Source organism: Lagopus muta, chromosome 7 (assembly GCF_023343835.1).
Source record: "Lagopus muta isolate bLagMut1 chromosome 7, bLagMut1 primary, whole genome shotgun sequence".
Taxonomy (NCBI): domain Eukaryota; kingdom Metazoa; phylum Chordata; class Aves; order Galliformes; family Phasianidae; genus Lagopus; species Lagopus muta.
The window spans coordinates 31336358-31358689 of record NC_064439.1 but is presented as its reverse complement, the minus strand read 5'-3'; the positions used below and the strand labels follow the sequence as shown (position 1 = coordinate 31358689).

The window sequence follows — 22332 nt, the reverse complement described above, 5'->3', positions numbered from 1 at the left end:
GAAATGAGGCAGATCTGTTTCTCTGCACAGAAATGTGTGTCTGTCAGTGACCCGTTACAACTTTCAAATCTGCAAGGAAAGTTCAGTTGAATTTGGCATGGTTGAAGTGTCACCGAAATTCTATGTCTTGATAACAACAAGGCAAGAGAGGACAGACATGTTGCTCATGCAAGGATCCTGCAGTAAGGCTAGTCCATAACGTACTTCATAGAATCCACGCTGGCATTTACTCTTCGGTCATGGGAAAACCAAGCTTCACTGGTTCTACTGATCAATTAAGTATTTATTCTCAGTATGACAGGGAAACTAGGCCTACACACATTTACAGTGTCGGGGTACTGACTGCAGTGAAGGTATGAATATGCTCAGATCCATATGTATTATAGGCAAATGCATCTTGAATTGCATATCAAAACTGGAGCACAACATAGCAACGGCAGCTCAGTATTGCATTCCATAGGAGAGGTTGAAAAACAAATGGAATTGCTTGCCAGTGAAAAAAACTATACATTTTTAAATCTTCTTACTTCAAAATGAGCCATAGAATAGGTCATATAATACATAAAGGCAAAATGAATATATTAGGAATGATTTATCATTATGGAAATGTGCAGATACTTATTGGTGGCATGAGTCATATAACATGCAATTTTCACAAAATATGTTCTTAATAATAGATAAGGGTTTATCGCTATATTATTATAAGAAACAGAAAGAACAATATTAAAACTTGTTGGAATTGGAATCAAATAATTTACTGTACCTTGAGTTGTTTATGAAATTGAGCTACTCAGCCATTACTACTAGTTACATTTTAAGGTCAAATTTTTAAAGTAGATATACATCAAGTTATTGTAGTTACTCATCACAAACCAGATTGACCTCACTGTTGTACAGTAAGTTAAAATAAATGCTCTTGAGCTCTGCCTATGCCTGCCTATGCCTACCTACACTAAATGGAGAGAAGAAGCAAGCACTTCCTTATCTTTGTTTCTAACATACATCTGCAAGAAAACTCTTAAAATTGGCTCTGTGAAGCTTACTTCACATGCAGTTGGGTGGGCTCATTCCTATTTAACTGTCTGGGGAATTTTCAGAGCATGAGTTCAGTTATGGTCAAGTCCTCTGTACAGCTTGGCTGATGAGTGATGTAAGACAGCAAGACAAAACAAGTCTGGGACAAGAGGCTAGGAACACTAAAGTTGTTTTTAACAGTACTTAAAGGCCCCCATACACCTTAATCTGAACTTTGTCAGGATCATGCTGGAGCAGTTCAGGTATGGGTAGCCCTCTTCCCCAGCACTGTGCCACCAATGAGTACGTCTTCCCTCCCACAATAAATCATTTTAATAAGTCACCGCAGGATGCTCCCTACATTCTAAGTTGCCTTGGCCAGCTTGTATCACTACTGAAGATGGTCAAAACACAACAGAATTTGCAGTCACATTCTTGTACTTCAGCTCTTGGGTCTGAGGAGTCCTACCACAGGAAAGATAATGATCAGTCTTCATAACTGCTTGACTTGAAATTTCCGAAGAGTTCCGGCCATAGTGCCATCAGAGGAAAATTAACTCATGAGAAAGTACAGGGTATGTACAACTTTGCCTGGCATGCAAAATACCCGAAAACTTCATTGTTCATTGTCTTAGAAAATCAACACACGTAGGAGACAAACTGAATGCCAAGAAAAACTAATACACCTTTGAAAACAGCAATAATTTTTTGTATTCTGTCTAGGGAAAACAGAATTTGTGTTTATGCCAAACAGTGCAGGAGAGTTTTTCGATCTTGCCAATTCCATTTCATTAGAGATCAAAACTTTCCACATAGCTAATTGAAAAGCCACTGATCAGGAGAAGTTCATAATCCAGCAGTAACTTAAAGGAAAATCAAAACACGTTCCATAGATATTAGCACAGGAATTGCATTCATTATTGTTTTTATTGTTAGCATAAAGAAAAGGAATTTGGAAAATCCATCTGTTCTCACAGATGGAAGCCGCATGACATGAGGCTCCAGAGGGTCAGAAACTCACACTCAGTCCTCAGTGAAAAGAGGCAACTGCTGCCCCAACCTGCCTCAGCACCAAGAGGACACAGGTTTCTTTTAAGGTCCTCCTTTTAACCCCTTTGTTTTCCAAAGAATTTGGCCTGGCTTCTAGTACTCCCAAATCCCCACTCCACTCCAAGAATATTTATTATTTTCCAAACAAAAGAATTCACCTATTCTGAGGGAAGGTGATGCCTTTTTACTTCCTGTAAGAGGTTGTGTATGTAAATAAATACCAACAACTATGCTTCATCAATCTTTACTGCTCAAATATCTTTTCCTTGCCCATCCACCACATCCCACTCCAAAACCACATCTTGTACAACAGGCTCAGAGGTTGCAAAGCAAAGCATTGCCTCGGTACAGAACTGTGCTTATTTTCCCATAACATTTCATTTTTTCCAACAGTTTTCTGAAGGAAGACTCAGATCTTTGAACCCAGCCTTTTCTGCTGTCAGGCAAGGCCAGAAAGCAAACACACAGCAAAGGAACAAAGAGAAAATGAATGCAAATAATGTCTATAGCAACAAGGGAAAGCTGCAAACAAAAGGCAGTGACTAATTAAAATGTATTCTTTTCTCACAAGGACTCCTAATTAGCTCTCTAATACCATTCTCATATAATTTATCAATTTGATGCTCTCCTGTCACATAAAAATGTGCAGAATCTTCCTCACTATCTCCACCTGAGAGAAACTACAACTTTTCCACTTCCAGCACTGAATAGGATTTCTCTGTCTGAGAAAGGGAACACATCCCTACACACTGTATCTGACAGATTCACCTTAGATACTGGTAGCAAGACACGTGGACAGGTCCCCACACATGGCTCACCTCACCCAGCTGTGCTCCCAAGCCTCCTACCTGTTTGACCCTGCAGTCTCAGCCCTGCTGGAGGAATGGATGACACAGCAGATGAATGCCTTAGTGTCTGAAAATCTAGTGGTCCTTCTCTCAGAGACAGAATTACACCTGATTCCTGAGCTTGAACCCATAATTCAGAGAACTCAAGGGCACGCATTCAGCACCCCTCTGATGCAGTTACACCATTTATCTGGAACAAGAGCAGGGAGCAGCAGCAGGTGGGCTGGCACTGAAGCTAGGCTAGAAGAGCAGTATTTCTCAGGAATTACCAGGTAAGATGAGACACACAGCCTGTTTAGTCTACTGCTCCTTCAGGGTGACATGCCAAATGCTTCACTAGAACGTAATTACAAAATGTAATTACAAAACTTATGTTTAGTGTTTCCTCTTATGTAGTTAAAGGAACTGGGAAATAGTTTCAAGGTAAAAGGGAAATGGTTTCAAACTAGAACAGGGGAAAATTAGATTGGACATAAGGAAGAAGTTTTTTTACAGTGGGGTTGGTGAGGTACTGGAACAAGTTGCCCAGAGAAGCAGAGGAAGCTCCCTCCCTGGAGACATGCAAGGTCAGGTTGCACAGAGCTCTTAGCAATCTGATCCAGCCATAGGTGTCCCTGTTCATTGCAGGGGTGTTGAAATAGATGATCTTTAAGGGCCTCTTCCAATTCAAATGACTCTATGAGTCCGTCAGAGCAGTTTCCTCCATGTGACTTGTGGTACTCATAAGTCCTGAGGGAGATTTTTTAACACAAATACAAAGCAGTTTAAAGCCTCCAGGATCTTCATTTCAGAGAAACTAAAGCAGAAATGACTCCACGTGTGCCACACAGCTTTAAACCCATACAAGCAGCCATCTTAATTCTAAAATGAGTTTATTTGCAAATGCATCAGACCTGCAGTGCAGTAAATAATATCAACTTGTCTAGAGTCCAATCTACCAGTCTGAATATCTACCACGAGCAGATTTCTCCTTATGCAGCTAATTTTAAGTATTAACATAAGAGATTTAGGCAATCTTTTTCATAATTTAAATATAACAAGTGGCAGAACACCACACTATGCTTTCATATTGTGAAATGCCATATGGCACAATATGTGGCAACTTGGCTCACTGGCCTACCTAGCAATCAAGTCAGTGTGTGCCTAAAGGTCATGTTTAATATGCAACCTGAATCACCTTCCAGGACAGAGCAAGCACAGGCAGTCCAGTGCTGCCATCACATGCAACAAAGTGGCAGAAGCCTTTTTAAAAATTGCTGTTGGAAATTTGGCCTTAAGAACATAAAAACTAACACAACTTTTGAAATGTCTAAAAATGTAAGTGATGAGCAGGATTTAAAAAACAAGTTCCTGTTTCAGTCTGAGTGCAAATTAACATTTACATTTAGAGTATAGACACTATGTACGTCAATAGATCTCACTGATGAAAAATACCTCTTATGATCCTATCAGCAACCTCAACACACAGCACTTGATTTCAATGGGTCAAATGTCTTCAGTTGCATGCATCCAAAAAAAATCATTATGTGATCCAAAAGGACTACTAAAGAATTTACATACATGGAAGAAGCTTCCTTAGTGCATCTGAGGACATTGATACAAAAGAAAAAGTACAGTGGTTTCGTATACCAATAGTTGCAATGCATTGTGGCTGTTGTATTGTGGCTTTCAAATTTAGTTAATTAAGATACATTTCATTAGAAGAAAATATTTGTAAAGTCAGCTAACAGGAAGCTATGTTGATTAGAAAGGTTCACAAAAGAAATTCCCAACATTCTTCAAACACATTCAAATTACTTCCCTAATTAATATTAAGAACCAAGGCTTTTGAGATTGATGTCATAGGAAACAACATCTTTTTGTTTTCTGATCATATAAAATGATGACAGCTTACTTTTCTGTAGAGATTCTGAGCTTTCTAACTAAGCTTCATTAGAGAGAAATGGAAGTCATTTCAACCCCGAAGTTTATTCTACTTACTTTGGGTACAGTGGTGTTTCTAACACCACATGCTATGTGCCTAGATGAGCTAATGAAATCCAGCCTGGAGAGCAGAGAAGACGCTGATGATAAATATTATGAGGTAAGATTTGTATTACTAAGGTAGCATTTGGGGGAACTGTGGGTCAAATCCTGAGCACTGAATTTATTGATAAAGGCTCTCTAACTTCACAGAGTATGGAACTACACAGTGTGGTATAAAAAAGTCTTGCAGAGAGAATTTTTAGGAAATTTGTTTGCTCTCATACACAAACTGTAAATCAATGCATGTATCAATTTTCTTGCAATCCAGCCTTGCGATAGGAGAGACTTCTTCTGACATGTTTCTTACTTACACAGTGGGGCCTTAGTTAACATTCCTGTCACGTATTTCATGCACATAATATAACAAATGCATTATTAATCCAAAATTAATAAAGGCATGCTTGCAATATTCAAAGAATAATGATAAACAGAGACCATTATAAATCTAGTGTAGTTAATAGACTTAAAATTCTATTCTGGAAATTGGCTATAAAAATATCTTCATAGGGTTGCACATTTATTATATCTCAGTACATGCCAGATCAAATTTGCACAGTTCATCTATGCACATTTTTTCTTGTCTATCCTGCAAATACTCCCTGGGAAATAAGAGCCAACCTTTCTTTTTGTCTCATCATCATTAGTGTAATAAAGATACTTCAAGCCAAAATACACCTTTAATTACTTTAGTGAAATCTCCTGGTCTTTAGATCTCTCTTTGATATACTTCAGGTGCACAAGTGCAATCAGAGACATCATTTGTTTAACATTTTAATCATAGAATATGAACTAGAATGGTTCATTCTCCTTCTCTCCCAATAGCTGGGGAAGCCACAAAACATAGATAGGAAATTGAAATTAGGATTAGTAGAATTCATGTCTTCAGCTGAAGTAAAAAATCATATTTTCTCTGCTAAGGAAGAGAAAACTATTTTTGTGACCAAAAAAAAAAAAAAAAAAATTAATTAGTAGGAGTGATTTTCAATGCGCCCAGGGAAGAAACACTAATAAATAGCCAAGGGTCACATTGGTATAGTGATTTTTCAGGTAGCAGCTGCATTTGACATCATAAAATGTGTAACATACTGAGGTCAGCTCTTTACCATAGCCACAAAAATTACATTTTGTGTTTCTTGGCTCTGACAGCCCACAAGCAATCATTGTGTCTTCTGTATCAATGGAGGATCAAAGTAACTTAAGCTCAGCACAGCTTCTATGCTGCAACGCCAGAAGAGCATTTACATGGAATTGACTCAAATACTTTCCATTTGTTTTGTTAGCTCATGAGGATGTTGGGTCAAAAGCATCCACCTAATGCCTAGCAAGAAACAAGGTACACTTTCAGATGTTTTGGTCCATCCTCCTATTGGTAGCAAGTCATAACTACAGCCAGCATCTTCCCCACAGACAACTTCAAGCAGTGATATTAGCAAATGTGGACCTAATGATTATTCCTGTCCACTCAAAGCTGAGGGCAGAGTTACCAACACTAACAAACAGAAATGTTTTCAATTGACTCCATTTGAATAGTTGTGGAAGATGATACGAAGATGTGTTTTGAGGCCAGTGGACTAAAAAGGTGCACAACAGCTTCAAATGAATCAATCCACACTAGAATGGAGTTCAGCAAATACAGCTAAAAGCATTGGATAATAGAAAAGAATGTGTTATCCAGCAGCTTTCTAAGGAGATATGAGAATAAGTACTTTGTCTGATTGGTAGCTGGAATGACTTTTTTTTTCTTTTTTTTTCCTTTAGATTAAAGACAGTATCTTGGAGGAAAAGCAGAGGAGTCTGAATTTTGAAGAAATGAAAGACTGGGGATCAAAAAATTTCATTAAAGTAAACACACCTACAGTAAACAAAGTGCCAAATTCAGTTGCTAATTTACCTCTCAGGTTTGGAAGAAGCAATCCAGAAGAAAGAAGCATTAGGCCGAGTGCTTATTTGCCTCTGAGATTTGGAAGAGCTTTTGGAGAGAGCCTATCTAGGCGTGCTCCAAATTCATCATACAGGCTTGGGAGATCTCCACTTGCTAGAAGTTCTATTCATTCCCTTCTAAATCTGCCACAGAGATTTGGGAAGTCAGTGCCCATCGGTCTATCTCAAGGCGTCCAGGACTCTGAACCAGGTAACACTTAGCAAATGTTCAAGCCATGTATTAAAATGTATATTAAATCATAGCATAGCGATGATCAAACATGGCCAGCCTTCCTCAGGCATATTACCTAAGCATTTCTATATGAGGCCAAATTGCCATAAGAAAGATTTGCAGTTCATGAAATCAAAAGGCCTCTGCAAGATCTAGTGGAGAATCTCTTCATGAAATCTTTGCTGATGAGGAGATGTCAAGTAATCAAAGCCAAAAAAGCTTTTATGTAAAGGTTAAGTCTAGCAACATTATCTTAGATCAGTTTTCATTCTGGAAAGTTTAAAGCTTTGGTGTAAAACAAACATTCAAATATTCCATTTCAGCGCTATAAAGTTATCTAAAAATTACTTTGTTTTCTAACTGTATGCAAATTAGAGTAGCAGAAATGTCAAAATTCAGAACTTACTTAATTGCAGCATGTTGAAATAGTCAGAAAAAAACAGTTCTTTTCATCATCCAAACCTATTTTTTCCAGACTGAGGCAATGACTGAGATTTTGATTTTTTATTCCAGTACCAAATGAGAAATCTTTTTGATGTCACAAAATTTTTTTTAGGATAGAAAAAATATTTTCTGTCCATTTGTAAGAATAATTTAAAATAGTTCTTAAATAACATTTCCTCAATAGCAGTTCTTTTCATATCTGCTGTTTTAAATCTGAACCATCTACTTACTTTCAAACCAACTACCCCAACTTAATTCTGACATAGGCATAAATTGGAAGTTCAAACAGAATAGATTATTGATATTTCAGAAGACAATGTTCTTTCCTATTTAGTTGGATTGCTTTTATTCCTTTCTCACTGTCTCACCTGACTATAACAGATTTGGTTTTATTTTTCTGATTTTTTAGGGATGTGAATTCTCTCAATCACATTCAAGTTATCAAGTTATGAAGATGGAAATGGAAAGACTCAGAAAAGATGCAGTGTGTATTCACTACTAAAGATCTTGAGAAGGGAGTGTATATGAGAACTGAAATACAAACCTGTACTATATTAATATTATGTTATAATGTGTGTAGTCTGTACAAACCATTGACGTATAAGGCAATGATAACTGTAGAGAGTGTTGTACCAGTTTACTTCAGTGGTGGTGTAGTACAAATTCTATTTACTTCTGTGTGATTTCTGCGTGACTGATACCCTATTGGCTGTAAAAACTAATTTAAAAACAATAGCTGTAGAATTGAAAGCATTTTGAGCAAATTTAAAAGAAACAGTGCAAATAAAGAAGCATGATACAAATAAAAAGAAGCCTACTGTGTGACTAACAAACAGAAGTAGAACCAAAATCACTGGTATCTTTGTGTCATATGTAGCTGAAGAAAATCAAGTAAAATGTAGAGAAAGCACTTTTCCTCTAGTTTATGAGTCATGTTAGATATAAATCTGAAAGGCCACTGGTCAGAAAAAAAATCTTGGACACCCATGAGGAATAGCATCTAACCAAAGTCATGCTGTAGTGCAATTACCTTCCCTTATATGTGAGATAATGTCTTCCCTAACATCCTACAAGATTTGCCCTGTGGGAGTCCTAGTTCCTCTGTTAATGTGAACATTACTGCTACTGGATACACGAGCAGAAGGGGCTATTCCATTGTATGCTCATATTTCATATTTCTTATTAAAAACATTCCCTTCTAAGTGAAATGTTGTAAGTTCAGGCTTCCTCCAAAATGTCAGTAAATTTCCAGTAAGTTTTGAAAAAAAGGTGAATTTCTACCTGTTTACTGGAATCCTGCTGTGATGGACTATACCCAAATCTATGGGATTATTCTTTCCAGTCCCCAGAGGTCTCGCTATCCTGATGGCAGATGCAGCCAGTGGTGGCACTGGGCATTTCTAAAAACACACAACACATACATACACGCTATACAGATACAGCTAACTGCCAACAGACAAGAATAACACATTTGAAGGAACAACATAAGCACCAACAGGACACACACAAGCATAAAATGGACTGATCCTCTTCTCACTCATAGGCCAATCAGATCCAGAGCTTGCTAGCAGATTTTCCTCCCAGACACATGTGAACAGCTGTTTGTGACTTGTGGTCCCTCTAAGCAGCTGACACACAGCCCAGCTCCCTCCAGCCTCCTGACCTATGAACAGCTCCCACATCTCTTATCCTGCTCAGCAGCTAATCCAGCCTTAAATTCAAATTAAGGTTGTGTGAGCACACACACACACACACATGGACAAATGGGTTGTTCCATTAACTGGTGCCTTGACAATCATTCTCTTCTCAGACCCATGGATCCAAATGAGACCCAATTTCCATCTTGAGTTGCTGGCACCCAGAATGCTCTACTTACTTCTTCAAGCTAGCTTAGCTTGAAATTTTTCAATGGGTCATACACACGCACACAAAACAGAGAGCACACTCACATAGGAAAGCACAGAGTTATTAATTAACAAGAAGACAGAGCAAGATAACAGGCACAAGGCATGACCAGACAAACATAGCAACAGCAGATTATCTGGATGCAATGGACTTCCTTTAATCCCAGTCTTCTTCATTTTCCCATGGTTGTTACTCTCTCAACTATCTTGATCCCTTCTTTTGACTGTCTTAGGCCTTCCTCTAAATATCCCCAAATAAGTTTAGCACTTTCCCACATCCCTTTGTAATATCCCATATTAAGTTTTACGTTATCCCACAAGCCCTCTCAAATATCCCATCTTAAGTTTGCTCTTTCCCATGGTTATTATAAGATCCGTGACAATCAGTTACAAAGCTCTGGCTGAGCCTCACTGAGGCGCTAAGTTCTTTATGGCCCTATCAATCAGTGATCTAAGAGTTCTGCTCTTTGTTACTGTCTAGTTATCTCCGATTCCTCAGGGGTTGGGTATCTGACTGTTGAATTTATTACTTCTCCTGTATCTTGGTATTTTATGCTGAATAACAGTAACTTGATATCTCTACAGTACTCATATCTTTACAGTAACCTCAAAAAATGAAGAAATCACAATCAAATTGATTTTTTTTTTTTGGAGAGATAAATTCGTAGTTGGGACAGAGTCTGAGATGCCATTCCTCTACAAAGTTAATGAGGCTGCCTGAAAGACAATGCTAATTAATCAACCTGTGTCTGGTGAATCTACATGTGTCACTCTGAAAGTAACATCTCCTATTTATTTCTATGCAAATTACAATGGATGTAAAGAGGACAATAATACTACTTGATAGAACAAATTCTCAGCTACAAAAGACTATTTTTTAACATAGGCATCACCATTAGCTATGCATTTTTGCAAGCAGTGAATAAGAGTCTGCATGCCGTGCTCAGAAAAGTTTGCAAAAGCACAGGTGACCCACTATTTCACAGCTACTATGACAAATAACATCACTGCTAGGAAAATGTTGCCCACACAGCCCATCTTCATTGGCCCAAACAGAAGGTGCCAAGTCCAAATTATATGGCAGGTGTGGTAAGACAATCCAGCCAAGACTGGCAACATGCTCCACAGCCTTCAAACTGGGAAGGGGACTGGTGTTATGATGCTGCAAGAGAAAGGCTGTCATCTTTTCTAGCCTGACTCTGACAGCACAAATCTTCCACTCAGTCAGAGCTGAGATGTAATGGTCAGAGTTAACAGCTTCCCTGGAATCCAGAAATCCAGAAGGAACATCCTCTTCCTATCCCAAAAAACAGTGCAAATCTCTTTACCCACTGAAGGCTGATTTTTCTTTGATGGAGAATGTCGCTGCTCCATGGACTGCTGTTCTGACTCTTGTGGCTTGTAGTGGTGACACCACATCTCATCACCAATAACAGTATGATCCAGGAAACTGTCACGTTCAGCCTTGTATTGGTTCAATAGGACCTGACAAACTCTCATATAGGGCTCTTTCTATTCCCATGAGCATGCATGGGACCCACCTGGTGCAAACTTTGTGATATTCCAACCTTACCACTATCATTTTTAATGCTTTGAAGCCAATATTCAGCTCCATACACAGTTTCCTGATCATGAGTTGACAATTTGCATGGATGAGATGACCAAGAGTCTCTTCTTTCTATGGTGTGACAGCTGTGCAGGGCCGACAGAACATGGCTTGTCTTTCACACTGCTGTCAGCACTGCTGAAATGCACCACCCATCACCTCACTGTGCTCACACCCACTATTTGGTCTCCATAAATGTTCAGCATGCATCAGTGTATGTCAGTGGGTGCCATTTTTTCCACACAGAGGAATTCAGTTCCACTCCTTTGCTTCATACACACTTCCATGTTAGACATCATTCTGTCAGACTGCCCCTCTGCTGCCAACTGTCTCATGGCTACACAACGTTACGGAATACTGGTGGGAAGGATCAACCTCTACTGCCATACCACAATCTGCCTCTGAAACTGTGGGCCAATATAATGAAATAGGAGGCATTACTTTCAGAGCAGCCCTCATAATTCAATCTGAATTAGTAAAACTAAAGTCCTGAGAATGTCTAATCTGTCTGCTCACTCACACTGAAACACCAAAGAGAAACGGACATCAAAAAATATTGTGATGGGACTCAATATTTTGAAAGCACAGTCTAAAACCTATCTATCTCTGAGTTTCAGAAAACGCTTTACCTAATAAGTGCTGGTAACATTGGTTTTGCAGCACAGCTCTTGAGCGCTGCTGCTAAGACGATGGTGAAGTATATTGGTCAACACATTGTTTGTATGGGGGAAAGTCCAAATCCCAGCCTATGAAGTAGTTTTGTCGTTGCCTGTCACCAGAACAGGATATTGTTCTTTCTGTAATCAGGAATACTGTGGAATTTTTAGTGATTTATGGTCAAATGAACAGCAGAAGGAAATTCCCTGAACTTCGAATTGTGTTCTGGTCCTGCAAACCCCACTGCAGATCATGTGAACCAAGAGAAAATAAGATTTGTGAGAATCTCTGAGCAGCAATAGGAGCTGCTTTTTTAAGACACATATCAGCAAGCTTCACAATTGGGAAGGGGTACACATCAACTGGCATTAATGATGGCTGCTGGGGGAGGAAAGCAGAAGCCCAAACAATGGCCCAGCACCAAGTACAATTAGGTTACCCTCTTATTGCAAGCTCCACAGCACGGACACAGGAGATGGCTGTTGATTTATTTTCCCTCAGCAGAGGAAGAGCTAGGTGAAAAGTACATAAAGGAGGAATTATGCTACGCTGTGCAAATTTTCTGTTTGGTTTGGGAGCACGTGAGCCAAGAAAACAATCATTGGATAGTGCAACAAGAAGAGAAGGGGCACAACGGGCAACATAGACTGCTACAGCTATTACTCACTGGATTATTTATTATCTGTATATAGATATTATTCATGAATTGAGCAAAAGCAAGGAAAGGACTAAAGTAAATCAAGTGACAGACTATCAAGGCTCACCAGCACAAATTCTAGTAGGATTCAGGAGCTCCCAGCCTTCCCTGCCATACACGTAATATTTATGTCTGTTATTAAAGCCCCGTGCAAAAACAAAACCAGGCTTATTTTAGATTCTGACTTCAGCTCATAGAGAGGACAGCTAACAATCTACTGATTAATTTAAAAGTCTGAGGGCTCATCATGTGGTTGATCACAATACATCATTCGGACAGATTTAGTGGAATGTAAAGAGACACTGTTGTTTTACCCTTAGAAGGAGCTGAAGGCTTGGGCATCTGGCATTTGAAAATTCCCATTTGTCTGTCAGTTTTCCTTCACGGGAGCAGGAAATCAGCCTCTCACACTTCTAAAGACCCAAGGAGTCAGCCAAAGCTGGTCAGTGGAACGGAGACCATTTCTGTCCTTATATTAAGCATCTGGCATGCAGGCGCATGGTCAGTTGGCACTGCTCTGACTGCAGGCTCTTGGCAAAAAGATCAGTGCTTCTGCTCTCCACCCTATGACTGTAATACTCCGCCATGTCTCCAGTGCCTGTATTAGCCATCATGAAATGGTAAGGATGGAAAAACCCTACAAGATCCCCAGTGTTTTGTTTTCAACTGCCTCAGCTTGCACTGCCCTATAATCACTAGTGACAATCTAAAGGAAAGAGGAAGATTGAGTTTAACACAGGCAATTTTTCAATTTTATGTTTGCTTCTGATGCTTTTGCAATTGCAAAAGATGGTAAGTGTGATGGTCTTGGTCCAAGTGCTTCCAAAGCAACAAGCCACTAGAAGTTTCCAATAAGACATTTTAAAAATTGCCCCCTTTTGAAGAGTAACTATTAGCAGGAGTTGAAAATGTTTTCATTAGTGACACCCACTGAATTATGTCTAGCAAAGAAGCCTGGACATCCATAGATATCCAGTACACACTTGTGCAGCTCACCTGAGGACATAAGAAGCAAAGGGGCCTCAGAATATATATGAAAAAAAAATCTTCACCATCAGTAAGGGGGAAAAGAGGCTTGCAGGAGGATTATGTGTGCTTTATCTCAAATGGACAGTGTACAATATATTTTTTCTTTTTTTCATGGAATCACACAAAATCAGGGGGGTTGGAAGGGACCTTTGGAGATCATCTAGTCCAACCCCTAGCTAAAGCAGGCTCCTTACAGCAGATTACACAGGAAAGTATCTAGGTGTGCTTTGAATATCTCAAGAGGAGACCTCACACGCCCTCTGGGCAGTCTGTTCCAGTGCTCTGTCACTCTCATGGTAAAGAAGTTCTTCCACATGTTTTTATGGAACTTCCACATGTTCCAATTCATGCCCATTGGCCTTTGTCCCATCACTACACGCCACTGAAAAGAACATGGCCCTATCCACTTGATGCCTGCTCTTTAGACATTTATAAGCATTGATAAGATTCCCCTCTCAGTCTTCTCTTCCCCAGGCTGAACAGTTCCAGGTCTCTCAGCCTTTCCTCATACAGGAGATGCTCCAGGACCCTAATCACCTTTGTGGCCCTCTGCTGTAATTTTCTCTGGAAGATTCCTGTCTTTCTTGAACTGAGGAGCCCAGAACTGTATTCCAGATGCATCTAACCAGGACAGAGTAGAGGGGGAGGGCCTATGCATGTGGATTCTATGAAGCCAGAAGTTTAGTCCTATGGTCAAAGAATTACAGGAAAATCTATGAAGACTAATAATTCTCAGAGGGCAAAAGAAATTATCAATAGAGGAAATAATAAGAAGATATAAAATCATAACTTACACATAGAAGAAGAACAGAAAATTAGTTTTTATTTCTGGTAACACAAGAAGAGAAGGAATGAAAAAAATGTTGAATGAGAGGCTTTAGCTTAACCTAACAGAAGATCTTCAACAGACAATATGCAAATGATGGATTTCATCACCATGGAATGCTGTGCACTCCCAATATGTGCCACAGGTTTCTACTGCAGACAGGGCGCTTGGTTCAGAGGAACCTTTGCCTTTGCCACTAAGGCCATTCTGGTTCTGAACACAAGCTAAGAGCATCTCTGAATGAGCTGCTGCCTGAGTTGGAAACTCAAACTAGTCATGTATCCAGTTTTGATGTCATACCTTTTGGCGGACTCTGAGCCTAAACACTGTACTTTCAGTGCATGCTGCTGTTGGGCAAGGGTCTGGGTAAACTCATAAGAAGTTTTACCTTGTTTAGGTGATAAAACCCTCCCTTACAGAAAGTGATGGAGAAGTACTGAAAGATTGAGATACTAATTGCTTCAGAAGGCTGATCCTACTTGTGTAAAAATATAGAAGGAGTTGTTCTGCAAAATAGTAGAAGGAGGACCTACAGTTCAGACAAACCTGGAGGGCCAATCTTATGTAAATTGCTAGAGATAATCAATAACCAAACGAGATACATCTCAATCCTTTCCATTACAGCTTCACATTCTACCTATTGTAAAACACGCGTTCACTTTTTCCTCAAATATATTTGACATCTCAGATATAATGAATGAAGAAATGGTTAAATATTAGAAACAGAATCTAAACCACACACTCTGTAACATAGCTTAGATGCACAGGCATTAACAGCAAAATACATATATTGTAGGGTATATTAACTTATCACATCTGACTTTGCAAATATCACAGCTGTACATGTACTCGTACTAAGTGATAGATGATCAGTGGTTCAAAAGCAGAGGCATATCCTAATTCAAAACTCTGCTTGGGTTTTGACCTTTAGTCTCTAAATCCATCCTGCCTCACATCAAAGAGAATATACTAAATTACTTCGCATCACTGAGAATCAAAGTGTGCAGTAGGTCATCTTACATCTCTGAGGAGCTTTTATACCATTTTTTTTTTCAGTTGAAAACAAATAGATTTACAATTTGGGTAGGTGCTGAACAGAGGCAGCATTTTCTGATGACCCTCATGTACTGTTCATTCCCAGCAGGAATTAGCTGGGCTGTTTGCATGGATTTGCGAGGGAGAAGAGAGAGGAACTTTGTAAAATCAGCTGCTTCTCTTTGCTGCTCAACTCTGTGAGTACATAAAGAACATCTGTATCTTGAAGTAATAAAAGTGTTGAGAATTAATTACATTATGGGACCAATATGGAGAAGTTTATTTGTAAAAAAATGGGGATAAACTCTCTCTGAACCCTGCTGTTGAAGAGAGAGGCTCAAGTTTAAAATAAAAGTATATGCTGGGTCCCAAGATCGTCTTTGAGTGTTTAACCCACTTGCCTCTATGGACCAGCACCAAGCTGCAAGTTTCCTTTCAAGAGGCATCTCAAACAAAATGGTACGTTTGGATTCTGCAGCTGATGTTTTTGGCAGCCAGGAAGGAGAAGGCAGCAGTTTAATCTAGATGCCTAAAAGGAAATTAAATGCCAGGGAATGCACACTGGAGTACCTATTGTGCTGTTATACTGGAATCACATATGGCTTGAAACAGAGAAACGTGAATGCAGCTGGTTCTGAATAGCTCTTGAAGTAGAAATGTCAGTTGTATGTGAAAAGAGCAGGTAGGGGGAAAGAGCAGATTGTTGTCAGAACACACTTCCCACATCAGCTCAGCCACTGCTCCTTGCTTCCCCGAGTTCCATCCAGGAAGACATTTCCTTACGTGCCTGCACATATTTATACTGCACATGAGTTTAGAACCTCCAAGGGTTGTCTGGAGGACTGCAGAGTCCACCCCCATCTCAGATTTACAACTATTGGTAAATGTTTTCTGGGTCTTATTTCCCTCTCATGCCAAGTGCAGGTGGTGCATGTTGAAACGGACACAACAGCAGCGCAGTCTGTGCTGGTGCAATAGCCCTCAAAGGGAATTTTTCTAATTTCTCCAGATGTCAGTGATTGGGGTATGGTAACTTGGACTGACTGTGGAAAAGCAGGTACGGGGAAGTCTGAAGTAAATATAGAAAACAGTGGCTTTTGTTGTTGTTATTGTTTCCTAATAAATATGTTATTGTAACAGCAAAATACTCTCATCTTGTTAGTGTTAACTTGACATACTTGACATTGACAACTTGACAACTTGAATAATCTATTCTGTTCTTGTAAAGGAATTTCACTGGAATCAGTTCATTTATTGACTGATTTAACAAAGAAACTTTGAGTGGGGTTTTTATAACTGAAGAGTCACAGAAGTGAAGGAGCTGCTGTATGCAATGATGCAATGTGTATCATGCAGACAAAAGTGAGGCATAGATCCTTGAACTGAAATGACCTTAGTGATTACAAAGAAATTATTCTTACCTGCTCCTCCTCCTGCTCCTCCTAACATGCAAGTCACATCTTTGCATTCTGTGTTATCATATAAAACTAAGAAAATTGTATGTAATGAATTTGACAGTTTAGATAGTCTAATGCTCAGCTAAATTACATAAGTAAATACTTCATGCTTTTGTAAAGTAAAAGCCAGACATTAGGATTAATGAAGTGCAAAGCAAGCGTTTGAAAATCACATCGTGGCAAATCTGCAGCACCGCCGTGTGGCCACCTGAGGGCAGAAAGAACACTGAAAAACGCATTGCATTACAGACTGCTGGTGGTCGCCGTGAGAGCCTGACAGAGCAGCCGGGAGCTGGACGGAGCTCTGAGCACACTGATGCAGCTGTAGGTGTCCCTGTTCATTACAGAGGAGTTAGACTAGATGGCCTTTAAGGGTCCCTTCCAATTGAGACGATTCTACAATCCTATCATATTCCATGTATTCCATGTGCAAAGGTACTGGTACTGTCTCTGCAAATCTTCATCCTTTCTGTATTAGTTACTGAAAAGTTTGAAACTGCACTGATCTGAGAACACGAATATGCAAAACGCAAACAGCGATTTTATCTGTGTGTCAGAACTAGTAAGTGACATTATGCCTTGGGAGCTGAATATTCTGCTTAACAAGGTAGACTACCACCAGTTTATAAACAGCCCTGTTACAAAGCTCCTTCCTCGCTTTGCTCCAGGAAGAGGGATCGCTTTTGTTCACACTTTCCCCAAAGCTGCCCCCAACATGGGGACACCTTTGCCAGTTTGTAGGGTAACGGGAGCAAGCAGTCAATTGGCTACTGGTGAAAGAAGCAAAAAATGTGGGCAATACCTCAAAAAGAGCCTCATACTGATAAAAACAGAAGGAACTGAAAGGAACTTAAGATAGACATACTTGTTATGCATAACTGTCTAGCTTAGTAAAGTTCTCAGCCTTGTAGCTGTCATTTTTAGAATTGGGTTGAGCTCTGCTTCTTTTTGGTCTCCTGAATAACCTGAGAAGAATTATAAGCAATCATGTATTTCTTAATGTCACCTCATTTCAACTTTTCCTTTCTGATTTCCACAGTGTTTCAGAAATAGATCTGATTGTGACAAATTTATTCTCCACATTCTTGAGGACACAAGATGGGTTGGCAGGAACCTCAAGTAGTTTAACAAGAAGGACAAAGTCCTGCACCTGGGAATGAAAAATCCCAAGTATCATTAATTGCTGGGGGTTATCCAGCTGGAAAGCAGCTTTGCAGATGAAGGCATGAGGGCCATCATGGACCTCCTGTTGAACATAACACAAAGAAGGCCAATAGCTAACATGAACTACATAAGAAAGAATGCTGACAGCAAGTCATCTCTCCTGCGAGGAAAGGCTGAGCTGGGACTGCTTAGCCTGGAGAAGATTCATGGGGAATTTCATCAGTGTATCCAGTACTCTAAAGGGAATCTCTTCTCAAGTGGAGCCCAGTAGCAGAACCGAAGGTAACAGGCACAAACTGGAAAACAGGAGACTCTGAACATCAGGACACTTACTGTGAATATGACTGAGTGCTGGCATAGGCTGCCTAGACAGGTTCTGGAACTTCTCTTATTGGAGATACAAATGCCTGGACATGGTCCTGGACAGCCTGCTCTAGGTGACACTGCTTGAGCAGGATTTGGGCAAAAGAACTTAGCAGAGGTCCCTGCCAACCTCAACCATTTTGTGATCTGTGATAAGATTCTGTGATCTTATGACATCCATCTTTCTCTAATTCTTTCATCACATGAGCACAGAACAATCCCTGTAGCCCAGTAAGGGGCAATAAAAAGAGGCCTTATGAACCTTAGTCCTCCCAGGCAGTTGTTTCCCAAAGAAACTCACTAACTTGCAGACACAGGTGGGAGATGATTATATAGCAGAGATAGAACCAACTTCTCAGCAGGCAGTGACAGGTTTACATGCGGGGAGATGTCTTCTGTGTGAAGATTCGGAGGGTACAAGTGATGATCTAAGATATTTTACCCCCAGCACACCCTCCATAAAAACAAATAATGAATGTCATTCCTGTGGTATCTTAAAACCACAACTCTAAATCTCACGTGACATATTTGGAAGGAAATAATAGAGTTTTTCAACAGTTGAGTAATTTATGAAATTAATGAAGGAAAAGATACTTCCAAACCTTTCCATACATTCTGGTCTAGACTAAGTTGAAGCATGAGAAAGAAACATTAAAAATATTATTTTTTGGAATATATTGAACTTGTGAACTCTGGGAATTATTGATAGAGCTATCACACTTGTATATAGCAAAGACATTAATGTGCAGTTCCCTTTAATGTGATGGCCAAGCTATCCACGTTAAAAACAAACCAGTGTTCCAAAACCATAATAAACCAATACCGGCTCCACTGGCTGATAACACAACAGTCCATTTAATTGGTATTCAGAAAACCTGTTTATGTATCATCACTTGCCAAATGACTTGCTTCCAACTTTTTTTTCCCACCACTTTTCATGGAAAGTTGGATCTCCAGCTAATTTTACCCTGCTTGGTGAAAGAAACAGAACAAAAACACTCTCTTCAAACACATCCATTTATTTTGACAGTAATTCAACTCAAACAAAAAACAGATTGAGAGAAAAGAAAAGGTCAGCAGAAGAAAGTAAAACAGATCAAAATCTATCACCATGTCAGTCAAGCACAGGCACGCAGAAACAACCAGCAAACCAACTAACCAGAATCCATATTCCTTTTGGTGCCTATTTTGAAAGACGATGTGAAAATCCCACAAAAGACACAAACAAAGGATATTGGTGTCTCTGGGAATGGAAATAATATGTCGTAACTCATAAATGATGTGATGCCATGCTGCTTGCCTCGTGTGAAATGTTTAGGCTCAGCCAGTTTTTGAAGAATTTAGTAACATCCCTACGGCTTTATTCAGTCCTTCCCAATTATATCCAATATGGTCAAATTTTCTTAGTGAAATGTATTTTGGCTTGGTTTGTGGCTGTACTTCATTCAGGAGAGGTAAAACCTATCATCAGCTACTTGTATCTCAGACCCATGCTCCCAAGTGTGCTGTGACATCTCCTCATGCTGTAGGCACCCAGCTGCTAACATCACCAGGTGCCTCACTGCAGGCATCACTCCAGAAGATCCCCACCATTCTCTCATGGTGATGTCAAACACTACTAGAACACAGGACAAAGCATACCCACACTGTGTCACACTGAACAAGAAGGTAGGCTTAGCCTGTGCTTTTGCTCTATGTGATTTCCATCTAAGCTTTTCTTCTGAATACAGACAGACATGCTTGGGAAAAGAGGGACTAATCTTCTGCTTTGGAATAAGATCTCTCAGGTGTTTGGTAAATGCTGCATTTAAAAGATTATTACATTCAGAAGTTATTTTTTATAGAGATATTATTCTTCAGATTAGTTTTTCTGTATCTTCCTGCCTTCCTAACTGGCCTTCATAGCTTTTTGTAACCTTAAGGCTCATCATGAGATGATTTATTATCTCAGCCACAGACTTCTGAAAACTCTGGGTGTGAAACATGAAGGATTGTGCTTCCTGCTTTGGAAAGACATAATCCTGGAAACTAGTGATTTGCTTTTGAGCTAACCTATGCAAATAATTTTCCCTGGATCAGGAAGGACTTGAGATTTTGGTCCTCACAGTACCTAGCTCCACCTGGCTTATTATTCCACTATCTCTCTCCTAAAGGTATCCTTTTCCATCTATTGCCAGTCCTTTAGCTTTGGTAGCCTCATTGAGCCATAAGACCTTTGGTTTCTTCTGTGGAAGAGCTAAGCCAGTTTCTCAAGAGCAGAACAAGACAGAGAATTGGTTCCTTCCAAACACATTAGACTGTCTAGACTGTGGTGTTTCTAGGTATAGAATAATAAATGCCTTGGGTTGGAAGAGACCCTAAATATTATCCAGTTCCAACCCCCAGCCATGCGCAGGGCTGCCATCTACCAGCTCAGGCTGTCCAGAGCCCCATTCAACCTGGTCTTGAACTCCTCCAGGGATGGGGCATCCACAGTTTCTCTGGGCAGCTGTGCCAGGGCCTCACCGCCCTCTGACTAAAAGACTTCTCCCTACCACCTAATCTAAATCTCCTTTCTTTTAGCTTAAAATCATTCTCCCTTATCTATCAGACTGTGTAAAATGTTGGTCTCCCTACTGTTTACAAGTTCCTTCCAAGTACAGTGTGGTCTATCTGAAGCCTGCTCTTCTCCAGGCTGAATAAGTCCAACTCCCTCAGGCTTTCTTCATAAGGCAGGTGCTCCAGCCCTCCAATCATTTTTGCAGCCCTCCTCTGCAACAGCTCCATATCTTTCCTTAGCTGGGGGCCCCAGGCCTGGATGCAATATTCCAGACAGGGCTTCACAAAAGCAGAATAGAGGGGGACAATCCAAAGAAGATGAGAACTGAGGCACTTCCCCACATTAAAGAGCAAAAGAGCTCAGTTGAAATTCAGTCAGCCAGGAACATATTTCCCAGAAAGAGTAGGAAAGCTGGATGGAGAGGAACTACATCATAGAGCAGAACCACAGTAGTTACATTGAAAGGTAAATACGGCTTCTATTTCTTTAATTGTAACGTCAATTGTGAGTCAGCAGCTCTGAACATTTTTCTCTTTGCAAGGCAGTAGTACTTGAATTTGAGTCAACTGTGTGAGATTCCTATACTGCTCATGTAGATACCACAGCAGACCACACAACGCTTTAGAAACTGCCAACAAAACACAATTCATTTCATTTTTTTCTTTTTAATATATTATAGCAGCTTTTTTTCTTGTGATACAACTGGCCTAAATGCCTGAACATCCTAGAATAGTAATGTTTCAAATATTTACAAATTATTTTCCTGTTTTAGTGAAATCCTTTGCATTTCACTGACGCATGCCTGAAGAGAGCTTAATGAAAATATCAAACTTGTCAAACCTTTGCCAAAGTCAGGATTGCAAACATGTACCAGTGAGATGAACATAAACTGTTTCTTTCTTCCTGATACTACCCTCAGACTCCTCTTGCCATTAGAAGTTCTGTATCCGAAAGCAGTACAGAAGAAGGTTAAAGATATAAGTCAAAATGTGAGGTGATAAAACAAGGGCATCTTGACATTCTAAATACAATGAGCCATTAGTCATTAATCAAAAGGAGCCTTACCACCACTTGTGGAGAGCAAAGTTCCTTTTGTATCTATAAACTTCTACTAAAATCTATTATATACCTGCCCTGGGTTTGACATAGAGAAAATCTGGAAAATGTAGAATTCTTCCATAAAAAGCAAGGCACAGATACAAGGGAATGTTCTGCTGGCTCCTGTTGGAGGAGGAGGAAGCAGCAGTGCTTCTTCATACACTTTATCTAAGAAGTTGCTGATGTTATTTGACAGAAGACTCCCAATGCTGTCAACCAGAGCTTTAACAAGTAAAAAGCTCAATACTTTTCTCCCAATACTTTTCTCTTGCACACCAGAGTAGCTCTGAACAGAGGCCACCTGTTCAGATACAAACACCTGCATGAGGTCCTAGACAGCAGAATGCTGTCTGAACCTGACAGTATGCTTATGCTGACTTGGTATACCACCTACCACTCCTCACACAGAGCTCACTAGATTATG

At 39.8% G+C, this 22332-nt stretch overlaps 1 protein-coding gene and 1 long non-coding RNA gene across 4 annotated transcripts in view; one reads left to right on the top strand and one right to left on the bottom strand.

Annotated features, from left to right (window-relative positions):
* The window catches only part of LOC125695714 (uncharacterized), a 195299-nt gene that overhangs the window by 149136 nt on the left and 23831 nt on the right, over positions 1 to 22332 (bottom strand). The window lies entirely within an intron of this gene.
* On the top strand, positions 4834 to 8336 carry NPVF (neuropeptide VF precursor). The gene is made up of 3 exons (XM_048950557.1): positions 4834 to 4995; positions 6696 to 7068; positions 7943 to 8336. The coding sequence occupies exons 1-3, from the start codon at positions 4855 to 4857 to the stop codon at positions 7948 to 7950; spliced, it is 522 nt and encodes a 173-aa protein (XP_048806514.1). The 5' UTR covers positions 4834 to 4854; the 3' UTR covers positions 7951 to 8336.

Coding starts and splice junctions, on each gene's coding strand:
- NPVF (XM_048950557.1), top strand. CDS start 4,855: ATGGAAGTCATTTCAACCCCGAAGTTTATTCTACTTACTTTGGGTACA. Junction 4,996..6,695: donor CTGATGATAAATATTATGAG/GTAAGATTTGTA, acceptor TTTTTCCTTTAG/ATTAAAGACAGTATCTTGGA.